Raw genomic sequence first — 12,028 nt, 5'->3', positions numbered from 1 at the left:
GCTGATTGTTTGTACTGTAACACCTGTTGGTTGATGTTAGCCTGGCTAAATTACACATTTATATTTGAGAAATATAAAAAGAAGAGCACAAAAAGTAACCAAGATAATGATAAATATTAGCACATTCACAGGAAGCTGGCATGGATTTATATAATATAGGTCTAGCCAACATAAATTCTGATAAACTTACTCATCTCCTACCAAATACGTACTTAGCATCCAGTGCCATTGGAGGCTTTGGCGATCAAAGATGGGGTGCAGTTGGCTTTGTGATCTCGGCCTGCACAAAGTTATTATTGAATCTGATGCTTTGCAGATAGTGAATATGTGGAAAGCAAAATCATATGATCGATCAGAGATTGCAGCGACACTGTATGAAGTTCTGGAGCTTACTGCTAACATGGAACACTTCCAACTTCAGTTTACTAAGAGAGAAGCAAATGAGCTCGCACATCTTTGCGCAAAGCAGGCTAATCCAGTTAGACGTAGATGTTTATGGATTAACTATGTTCCTGTGTTCCTTGTAGCTTGTATCAGCAAGGACAATGCTTGTGTTTAATATATACAGGTTTTTACCCCGCAAAAAAAAAAGACACATGGTCAGGCAGGGAGGTAAATTGTTCTGCTCTTCGTTCCCAAACCGTTGCCTTTGTTTACGTCTCCACCCGCCTTCGGATGGTGCACGATCAAACATCAGGAGCTAGGATTTTACCACCGAAGAGATGTTCTCCAGTAATAACCAAGCTGAACTACTGAATCCACCCGACAAATCCAAAGCTTGACAAGGAACCACACCTCCGGAATCCAAGCTTGACAAGGGATTTTATGAGAGAACCCAAGCTCATTGACACTCCAGATCCATGCTGCCTCCAAGGCTTTACTGGCTCTAAGACACCATTTGCCCGGAACTAACTATCGCTGACTGAATTTAACACTAGAATTTCAGAGATTCAGAGGAAGTTTGGCTTGATTTGCTAGGTTTATATTGCCAAAGGGCACTAGAAGCTAGGGTTACAACCCAATCACAACATGATAGTCCAAAACGGAAGGAAATGGTGGTTTTATAGCCATTACACCCAGCGCCCAGGTGAAAAGCAGGCCAAAAGAAATAAAAACTGGAAGCTGCATTCCATTACCACTCTGATACTCCTACCTGTGGTGAAAAGAATGATTTTTTTTTTAATTTTCAATTGCAAGTGCTCAGTTTTAACTTAGTTACAACATTGTAAGTGACTTGAATATGAAGAGCTTGTACTTGACCAAACTGCTACTCCCTCCGTCCCATAATATAAGATTGTTTTTTACACTACACTAGTGTAAAAGACGCTCTTATATTATGGGACGGAGGTAGTCGTATTTTACTATTTTTGTTCATTACCAAACTGTAGTTACTTCTTACTTGAAATCAACTCTGGAAACTGAACCGGTATTACTATATACCATATGATCTACTTAGTCTTGTTTCTACCTAGAAGATTGGATTGGATTCTTCAGCTAGCACAACAGTTCAAAATTAACATCAAACAATTATATGGTCAGCAGCAAATCTGAATACTAGATGCAAATGGTCCAGAATAACACCAGGGAGTTAAAAATTAGGGTACGTTTCATCATACAATAATATGGATTATTTAAGCTGACTTAGCACTGGAAGAGTCAGTACTCCTTGCTGTAAACAGGGAGCAGTAATGCTACACTGATAGATAGCAAATTAAGTGCCATAATGCATGCCTGCATACACTAGCTAAAGTTGAGAATGACTAGCTGAATCATTCAGAGCACCTCCTCGATCCTCTGATGGTTGTTGAACATGTAACGACCGGATTTGTGCTTGATCATACGGAGGCCACGGATCAGCCCTTTGCCTTTGCCTTTGCCGCCATTCTCGCTGCCACTACTGTGGTCATTGTCTTTGATGGCACCATTTCTGCTATTCTTGCCTTTGCCGTTGCCGTTGCTGTAGGCTACTTCCATACCAGTGAAGAGGGCGAATTGCTTTTCAAGACACATCTCGTTGGATTCCTTGTCGAATTGCATGTCATCCAAGAAGTCCACGACCATGAACTTGCCAGAACCAAGGCTGATGACCCTGGGCTTGAAAAATTGGTTTGGCTGCCACTCCTCTGGCAGGTCATCGTGCACCCAGATCCGCATCTTCTCTGGCGGCGGCTCCTCCCCTCCGACGACGCCAGAGAGGTCAGCAGCGCAGGGGAGGCCGTCTGCGACGCCGAACCAGAGTCCAAGCTCAGGGACGTAATCTGCCTTGCCATGGAAGGGCATGAGCCAGTCGCCAGCTTTGCTCCACTGGCGAGTCGCCATGTGGAAGCAGTAGGTGCCATTGCCCTCTGGGCCAGAGATGGAGAAGCAGATGGTGTCGCCGACGAGGGCGTGACCATAGACGAAGGCATTCCTGTGGTGCGTGATCCACGGGGGCAGCGGGAGGATGTCGCAGTGCCAGAACCTGTGAGACGCGAGGGACGTGGTGATCCCCCTCCACACCAGGGCCTCGAACTGCGGGCGTACGTCCGCCTTGTTGGGATGGAGGACGCTATCGATGATGTAGAGGTCGCCTGCGTCTTCGCCGTCAAGGAGGTGTAAGTTCGTGGGAGGGACGGAGATGGTCAGCGGCGCCTCCTTGTACCCGTGGAGGCTTGGCATGGAATCGATGTAGCGGGAGTGCCTGGGGACTTGGCCGTCCTGGGTATCGTTGTAGTGGGGGCTATTGACGATGTTGAAGCGTATCATGCGGTTCCCGCGGTCGACCATGACGACCTTGCTCTCCGAGGCGGTTGGCAAGAAATGAACGCAGCGAGGAGACCGGATGGAGTAGGAGACTTCCGGTGGCTTTATGACCAGCTCGGTTTTTGGCGGATCGATCTTGGGCGCCGCCGCCTCCGCCGTCGCCAGATCGGTGTTGCAGATCCTTGTCCTGCTGGTGGCCTCGGCCTGGGCTGGCGTCAGTGTTGGCAGCACCTTGCCATGAGCGGCCGCCTCTTGTGCCGTCGGGTGGAAAAACTTCACCTTGGAGAGCTCCAGGTTCAGGCGCCGCAGCGAATACGCGCGTTTGACCCCTTCGAGCAACCCCAGGTTCAGGATCCGCCGCATGCTGCCGCTCATCCTCCTCCCTCTGACGATCACCTGCGCCTGCGATGGAGGGTAACAAGTAGTAGAATAAGGACAAGCAAATCGAAGCAAGTTGACACAGATCTACAGGCGGCGGCGGGAGCAGAGGGGCAGAGCGGCGGCGGCACCTGTTGGAGGAGGTACAATAGAGGGGGGAGGATCATCCATCCAGACCCTACTGGTCTGGAATTTAGCTAACTGGCCAGTTCATGGGCTACAGAATTTGTTTCCTTATTCGCATACTCATACTTAACCCTAACAAAATCTGACTCCATAGAAAAACAATCATGATAAATCGCTGCAGCGGTAGGCCTCTCGTTCTTCATAATTTCTATTAATTCACTATTATCAAAACTCACAACAACTCTATTACAGCCCATGGATTCAGCTAAGAACAAGCCGTGTTTGAGCGCCAAAGCTTCAGCCGACAAAACATCTTGAACCATATCCAAACGTGCATTACACGCGGCAATGAACTTCCCCTTTTTATCACCAATGACTGCACCCGTAGTTCCCCTCAGAATGTCTAGGTCAAAGGAAATATCAACATTTATCTTGACACAATCACCTGTTGGAGGAGCCCATCTCTCCTTTCTCACCCTTGCATTAGGAACGGTAGCAGAACTAAAAATCTCTATCTCTACTACACGAAAGAAACGTAAGGTTCCGTTTCCCCTCTTAAGTTCTCCAACCCCCTTCGTACGATCCCCCCTCCCCTCCAGCGATTTTTTTCTTCTCCCCACCGGTTTTCTCCCTCTGCCGATTTTCTTTTCTCCCTCCAATTGACTCTATCTTTGATACTACCTCTCTCTCAGTTTACAGGGCGTGCGCGTACCCCTAGGTCGTTAATTTAACTAACCTAATACAAGTCATATATTACAAAAAATATACCAACATAAACTTCGGAGTTTCTACTTTCAAAAGGTATAATTTTTGTGTTATATAGTTTATATTAGGGTGATAAAATTAGCAACATAGGTATACGCGCAGGACTTGTAAACTGAAACGGAGGTGGTAAAGAAATAATTCACATAAGGCAACCAAGCGCAATCAATCAACAATCAATCCAAACGCAATCAATTCATGCATGGCAATCAATTCAGTCATGACGGTGATCAATCTCCTTCCTTCTTTCAATCAAACGGTGATCAATCTCCTTCCTTCTTTCAATCACTTCCTTTTTTCTATCACCATGGTTTACTTCGCGCCAATGAAAATGAAAATAGTCAGATCAGTCAATATACGTCTGTATACCATGCCAATACAAAATTCCAGCGCTTCTATTTCCCGCCATATACCACTATAAAAATCATTCTGCGTTCTGAACCATGAGTCGTGTTGAAGAGAAATAGGGTCTTGGCGCTCATGGTGATGGGACCCAGGATGGGCCATCCTGGCTCGAAGAGGGTCATGGCACCACCGCCTGTGAACTTCGTTCCCGCTCCCATTGGCCCTCCACCACCGATCGCCAGACAACATTTTATCCATTCCTGCTTTTAGTTATTATAACTCCGCCTCTGTTGTCTCAACATAGCCGGTCCCAAGCCCGGGTAAAGGAGGAGGGTTGTGATAGGCTTGGCGAGCCAACGTAAAAACTCAGCCACTCTTATGGAGATGAAACCCAAAAGATTTTCGTTGGGGCGTAACCCTCTCAGCGACGCGCCACATCGGAACCCGGGTGTGGTGGAAAATGGGCAAGGGCCGGGCCGTCACCCCCCAAGTGGCGCGCCGTATCTTGATCCGGATACGGTGGCAAGTGAGCGAGGATCGGGTCGTCGCATCCTTAGTGGCGCGCTACATCGGCGCCCGGATGTAGTGGAAAATGAGCAAGGGTCTTCGCATTTGACTCGACGAGTGCGAAGGGTAAGGAAGCTAGCCGAGCCTAGGAGGATTCGCTTAGGTAGCTGAAACGTAGGGTCTCTGACAGGGAAGCTTCGCGAGCTAGTTGATGCAGCAGTGAGGAGAGGTGTTGATATCCTTTGCGTCCAAGAAACCAAATGGAGAGGACAGAAGGCGAAGGAGGTGGAGGATACCGGCTTCAAGCTGTGGTACACGGGGACGGCTGCAAACAGAAATGGCGTAGGCATCTTGGTCAACAAGAGCCTCAAGTATGGAGTGATAGACGTCAGGAGACGTGGGGACCGGATTATCCTGGTCAAGCTGGTAGCTGAGGACTTGGTTCTCAATGTTATCAGCGCATATGCCCCGCAAGTAGGCCACAATGAGAACACCAAGAGGGAGTTCTGGGAAGGCTTGGAAGACATGGTTAGGAGTGTACCGATTGGTGAGAAGCTCTTCATAGGAGGAGACCTCAATGGCCACGTGGGTACATCTAACACAGGTTTTGAAGGGGCGCATGGGGGCTTTGGCTATGGCATCAGGAATCAAGAAGGAGAAGATGTCTTAAGCTTTGCTCTAGCCTACAACATGATTGTAGCTAACACCCTCTTTAGAAAGAGAGAATCACATCTGGTGACTTTTAGTAGTGGCCAACACTCTAGCCAGATTGATTTCATCCTCTCGAGAAGAGAAGATAGACGTGCGTGCCTAGACTGTAAGGTGATACCTGGGGAGAGTGTTGTACCCCAGCATAAGCTGGTGGTTGCTGACTTCCGCTTTCGGATTCGTGTCCAGCGGGATAAGCGTGCCAAGGTCGCTAGAACGAAGTGGTGGAAGCTCAAGGGGGAGGTAGCTTAGGTGTTCAAGGAGAGGGTATTTAAGGAGGGCCCTTGGGAGGAAGGAGGGGATGCGGACAATGTGTGGATGAAGATGGCGACTTGCATTCGTAAGGTGGCCTCGGAGGAGTTTGGAGTGTCCAGGGGAAGGAGAAGCGAAGATAAGGATACCTGGTGGTGGAATGATGATGTCCAGAAGGCGCTTAAAGAGAAGAAAGATTGCTTCAGACGCCTATACCTGGATAGGAGTGCAGACAACATAGAGAAGTACAAGATGGCGAAGAAGGCCGCAAAGCGAGCTGTTGGTGAAGCAAGGGGTCGGGCATATGAGGACCTCTACCAACGATTAGGCACGAAGGAAGGTGAAAGGGACATCTATAAGATGGCTAAGATCCGGGAGAGGAAGACGAGGGATATTGGCCAAGTCAAATGCATCAAGGATGGAGCAGGCCAACTCTTGGTGAAGGACGAAGAGATTAAGCATAGATGGCGGGAGTACTTCGACAAGCTGTTCAATGGGGAGAATGAGAGTTCTACCATTGAACTAAATGACTCCTTTGATGAGACCAGCATGCGTTTTGTGCGGCGCATCCAGGAGTCTGAGGTGAAGGAGGCTTTAAAAAGGATGAAAGGAGGCAAGGCGATGGGCCCTGATTGTATCCCCATTGAGGTGTGGAAAGGTCTCGGGGACATAGTGATAGTATGGCTAACCAAGCTTTTCAACCTCATTTTTCGGGCAAACAAGATGCCAGAAGAATGGAGACGGAGTATATTAGTACCAATCTTCAAGAACAAGGGGGATGTTCAGAGTTGTACTAATTATCGTGGAATTAAGCTGATGAGCCATACAATGAAGCTATGGGAGAGAGTCATTGAGCACCGCTTAAGAAGAATGACAAGCGTGACCAAAAATCAGTTTGGTTTCATACCTGGGAGGTCGACCATGGAAGCCATTTTCTTGGTACGACAACTTATGGAGAGATATAGGGAGCATAAGAAGGACTTGCATATGATGTTCATTGACTTGGAGAAGGCCTATGATAAGATACCGCGGAATGTCATGTGGTGGGCCTTGTAGAAACACAAAGTCCCAGCAAAGTACATTACCCTCATCAAGGACATGTACAATAATGTTGTGACAAGTGTTCGAACAAGTGATGTCGACACCGATGACTTCCCGATTAAGATAGGACTACATCAGGGGTCAGCTTTGAGCCCTTATCTTTTTTGCATTGGTGATGGATGAGGTCACAAGGGGTATACAAGGAGATATCCCATGGTGTATGCTCTTTGCGGATGATGTGGTGCTAGTTGACGATAGTCGGACGGGGGTAAATAGGAAGTTAGAGTTATGGAGACAAACCTTGGAATCGAAAGGGTTTAGGCTTAGTAGAACTAAAATCGAGTACATGATGTGCGGTTTCAGTACTACTAGCTGTGAGGAGGAGGAGGTTAGCCTTGATGGCCAGGTGGTACCTCGGAAGGACACCTTTCGGTATTTGGGGTCAATGTTGCAGGAGGATGGGGGTATTGATGAAGATGTGAACCATCGAATCAAAGCCGAATGGATGAAGTGGCGCCAAGCTTCTGGCATTCTCTGTGACAAGAGAGTGCCACAAAAGCTAAAAGGCAAGTTCTACAGGACGGCGGTTCGACCCGCAATGTTGTATGGCGCGGAGTGTTGGCCGACTAAAAGGCGACATGTTCAACAGTTAGGTGTGGCGGAGATGCGTATGTTGAGATGGATGTGTGGCCACACGAGGAAGGATCGAGTCCGGAATGATGATATACGAGATAGAGTTGGGGTAGCACCAATTGAGGAGAAGCTTGTCCAACATCGTTTGAGATGGTTTGGGCATATTCAGCGCAGGCCTCCAGAAGCTCCAGTGCATAGCGGACGGCTAAAGAGTGCGGAGAATGTCAAGAGAGGGCGGGGTCGACCGATTTTGACATGGGAGGAGTCCGTTAAGAGAGACCTGAAGGATTGGAGTATCGACAAAGAGCTAGCTATGGACAGGGGTGCGTGGAAGCTTGCTATCCATGTGCCAGAGCCATGAGTTGGTTGCGAGATCTTATGGGTTTCACCTCTAGCCTACCCCAACTTGTTTGGGACTAAAGGCTTTGTTGTTGTTGTTGTTGTTGTTTGCTTTTAGTTATTATCATAAGTAAATATACATAATTGTGCTCTTTGTCAACCAATTGCAGACATGTAAGGTTCAGCGAAATAGAAAACCTACATATATACAGTAGAGGTTGGGACGCAACGGCAAAGGTTTTGTATGCTCGCATCAAACATACCCGGAGTGGAGCAGCCATCTTTCACGCCATCCTCATCGACCAAACTGTAAGTATTCAAAGAAGATATGCTATCAAGTGATCTGCTGATAATATATTCAACATGCTGCTCATGTATGCAATAAATTTCCAGGGGGTCAAAATGGATGCAATTGCATTTGATCCATTTCAACCGATCGCATATCGCTTCAGCGATAACCTACGTGCCGGCTCAGTATACTTATTCAAAAAACTTGGTTTTGAACCAGCAGCTATGCATCTGCCAGTTGCATTGCCGGTGCCATGTGACTTTTACATCGTCCTCCACTCGCGCACTGAAATACTTCTTGCCAGGGCCAGCATTAACACCCCTTCGTTGCTGCCACGATTCATTGATTTTATAGATGTATACAGCCTCAGAAACAGGATGCTTGCAAGTGCATTATATCATTTCACAATGAATTTTGCTGACATGTAGTTGAGCCAGACTTTCTTAACAAATTCACATCATTTTTTACCAGATGTCATTGGCACAGTGATGCATGTCAGCAAAATAATGTTACACAGGTCAGACGACCGTACCACGCCATACCGACATGTGGTCCTAATGAACACTCGGTAAGAACTCTACTTAATGTTTAGTACATTTTATTGGCAGTGGGCTAGCATTTTATTGCTCAACCAGGAGGGAGTTTATCTACCTACGTGTCTAGGACCAGCATGTGTCACGCCACTTGATGCGGTGGGGACTAGCAAAGCAGGGGCTCTGGACTTTAGGTGCCACACTGCTTGAGGTCAACAGAGCACAACATGAGTGCTTGTGTAATCGAAAAACGTTTTACATGACCATCTTATATAAAAATATGTATTGTATGTTGTTTTATTAAACCAATTTTGTAGGGTTCTTGAAAATGACATACATGAGCCAGCTTGTCTTCCAACCAGACAACTAGCAGTCCTATGAGCTGGCAGCCTGCCGTGCGGCACTAGGAGATGCTCTAGGGTCCTTGCAGAACCGGGCCAGCTTGATTGTTCAACGAATGAGCCATGTTCACGTTCAATGAATGAGGAGGGTTCAAGTCTGATGCAAAATTCGCTTCGATGCTCTATAATGATGTTCCAATGTTATTATGTTCGCACAGCCACTTAGTGTTCGTCGCCTCTAAAACAGCTTCACAAGGATCTATTTTTATACGTATGTCATCATTATAAATCCAGCTGGATGAAAGAAATCAATGACAGATGAGATTCTGTCCGGGATCAACTGCTATATATATGTTCTTTCCATTTCCCCCCCACTAATTCCTTGTGTAATAATGCGCATTAACTCTAATCTAATTAATTAATACGGGATCACTTTCCTATCTATGGTTGCATACAAGTCTGATTCCACGCACACAATGTTGGATAACTTGGCATACGAACCTCACGCACTCTTCGTGGCATTGTTTTCCTGCCGATCTTTCCCTGCCTCCAATTCAATCAGCTCGACTATCAACCCGGGTGCCACGTGGCTAAGATAAACGCACGCAGACTCCTATCTAATTTGGTTCGGTAAGACCTATGGTTTATTCATGTTTACCATGTACTCCCTCCGTCCGGAAATACTTGTCATCAAAATGAATAAAAGGGGATGTATCTAGATGTATTTTAGTTCTAGATACATCCCTTTTTGTCCATTTTGATGACAAGTATTTTCGGATGGAGGGAGTATAATATAATTAGCCCCATGTTTGTGAGCATCGACTCTATGCAAAGCGCATCCTGTTTACTATTTGGGCTTCGAGCATAATAGAATAGTATACTTTAGACTAATACATGAGGTTGCAGAAATACACGTACCCACATATAATCGGTGACTGGGATGGGAGAAGGGGGCCTCCATCCCTTTGCGATGCGCCGGCTGCAGCTCCTCTCCACGCCGCCGGAGCAAACTCCAGCACACAGAAACCGCTCAGCCTCCGTCTTCCGCGCGGAGGCCGTCTCCGGGCCGGCCGTCACCGTAGCGCGAGCAGCCGCCGTTTCCCGGACACCGTGCCTGCCATCAGTGGCAACGGCCCACGCAGCCCCCATCACCATGGCCAGGACGTCTGCCTTCAAGGACGGCGGCACCACATACTCAACGAGCACAGCGGGGGAGATCGACGCCGGACGCAACATCGCCGTCGAGCATCCCGAATTGCCGGCGCGGCCACGCCGGCAAGGAATTCGGCGCCGACGCAGCCGCTATCTCCTTCCTTTCCGTGAAATGACGGCGAAAATTGGAGGATATTTTGGGTAGGGTTTCCACCTGTGCTGATTTTGCGATCGTGTTGTTGATCTGTGCCGTCCAGAGGATCGGACGGTGCGCATAGTGGCACAGCGGTGCTGGCAGGCCCAAGTTGGGCCAATTTAGAATGGACTAGTAAGCGTGCACATGCAATGCACATATAACCGTGATAAAAAAAGATCTCATGTATACATAGTATGTGGATTCTGCAAAGAGGAAGTTAAGTACACTTCCAAGGCATCGAGGGAATGGATTTTGGCATGTAGTACTGCTAATTAACATGGTGAAGAATTATTTGTTATCAGACTGATACTGCAAAAGACTTGTCTGACTTACATGGAGCAGGGTGGCCTAGAACCAAACATAGTTACTGCTAGTTGTTGCTATTCATAAACATTTTCCATGGCTTCCGGTGAAGAATTAATGAAGTCAATAAACCGTTGAAAATAAAAAGAATAGGAGAGTAGTGATTTTGGCATAGAACGTTTCTTTCATAGTAAGCTCCGGCACAAACTGCGGTCAGGAAATTCATCTCATTCATATTTGGTTAGCTTTGCAGACATGTAATTACTCTCATTCTTATTTGGTTAGCTTTGCAGTCATGTAGCCAATTCGTGCACAAATGCTTGACAAGGAACATAGGAAATGAAAAAATAAAAGCATATCACCGTATCACATATGAGCCATCTTCTCATCTCATAGAACCTCAAAACTTTTAAAAAATTATATCTAACCATAACAAATATAATTTGAAAATTATACTATTTGATTGAACTACAGAAACTACAAGTAGTAGGATGCCTCTGTAGGCGTAAACACCTTTTACTTTTGTTTCATCTTTCATATCCCTCGCATGAATGATGAACCTGCATATATTGCCTTTAAGAGAGATGCTTTAAAAATGAAGGAGACAGGAAATCTTGAATATTGTTGCCGACGCCATGACTCGTTGGTGCAGACGTGCCATGGCCAATCGAGTTCTGGAATGGATACGTAGTCCACACTTTTCCCTATGATCCTATGTCTGAAACAGAATAAATAAGGAGTCCATAATCCACACTTTAAAATCACTTTTGCGCAGGACTAACTGGAGCTTGTGTGTGATTCAATTTGATTGCTAAAGTAGCAGAGCAAATAAAATAAATACAACATGAGAAAATTAAAATATATACCCAAGCTTGTAGTACTTATTTACCGACATTACACTAAAAACTATCCAAGAAAATAACATAGAAAGGTTGCTCAAAATAAACAGTATGGCGTGATGGCATACAGGAATGTCACATAAAACAATAGTAAGCCTTGCAGTTCAGTTTCTATGATTCTCTAATACTGAAAGCAATAGCCAAACATCACTGTATAGTTCATTCAGAGTAATAAAATGGGGGCTTGCTTCAACATCCAATCTAAATGCATGCGTCTCACTCAGAATTGTTACATGATCATGTAATTATGCATGTGTCCTTACTTGTCCAGAACACATGGGGCTCGTGCCTATCAGAAATTGAATTGGCAAGATATAGAGCCGCCTACTTTCCAACACATTCAAATGTGACATAAAAATACAGAATATAATCTTCATGAAACAAAGCTGCAGACAATACCGAAACAAGAAAAAGATGGGGTTTCTAACAGACTCATCCATTCTTCACCATAACTGGAGTTTTCTCAGTTCTCTTTTTGTAAT

At 46.1% G+C, this 12,028-nt stretch overlaps 1 protein-coding gene across 2 annotated transcripts; it reads right to left on the bottom strand.

Annotated features, from left to right (window-relative positions):
• Nucleotides 1-1,565: 1,565 nt before the first annotated feature.
• LOC119357000 lies at nucleotides 1,566-10,247 on the bottom strand. 2 transcript variants are annotated; one of them, XR_005172107.1, is made up of 3 exons: nucleotides 9,915-10,031; nucleotides 8,036-8,140; nucleotides 4,567-4,613 (listed from the first exon to the last, which is right to left on the bottom strand). XR_005172107.1 is itself a non-coding variant. In XM_037623986.1 (2 exons), exons 1-2 carry the CDS (start codon nucleotides 10,230-10,232, stop codon nucleotides 1,774-1,776), a joined length of 1,689 nt encoding a protein of 562 aa, XP_037479883.1. In that variant the 5' UTR covers nucleotides 10,233-10,247; the 3' UTR covers nucleotides 1,566-1,773. The 2 variants fall into 2 exon arrangements, 1 of the variants encoding a protein (XP_037479883.1); XM_037623986.1 differs by lacking the exons at nucleotides 4,567-4,613; nucleotides 8,036-8,140 and adding an exon at nucleotides 1,566-3,144 and having other exon boundaries at nucleotides 9,915-10,247.
• Between the last annotated feature and the right edge of the window lie 1,781 nt (nucleotides 10,248-12,028).

This window comes from Triticum dicoccoides, chromosome 2A (assembly GCF_002162155.2).
Source record: "Triticum dicoccoides isolate Atlit2015 ecotype Zavitan chromosome 2A, WEW_v2.0, whole genome shotgun sequence".
In the NCBI taxonomy this organism is placed as follows: domain Eukaryota; kingdom Viridiplantae; phylum Streptophyta; class Magnoliopsida; order Poales; family Poaceae; genus Triticum; species Triticum dicoccoides.
Note: the sequence above shows the minus strand (reverse complement) of the source record. Positions and strands in the feature narration are given on the sequence as shown.

Bases quoted from the DNA above. Each gene is read 5' to 3' on its own strand.
- LOC119357000 (XM_037623986.1), bottom strand. From the start codon at position 10,232: ATGTTGCGTCCGGCGTCGATCTCCCCCGCTGTGCTCGTTGAGTATGTG. The intron at 3,145-9,914 runs GTACGTGTATTT...CCTCCATCGCAG, and splicing joins CAGTCACCGATTATATGTGG to GCGCAGGTGATCGTCAGAGG.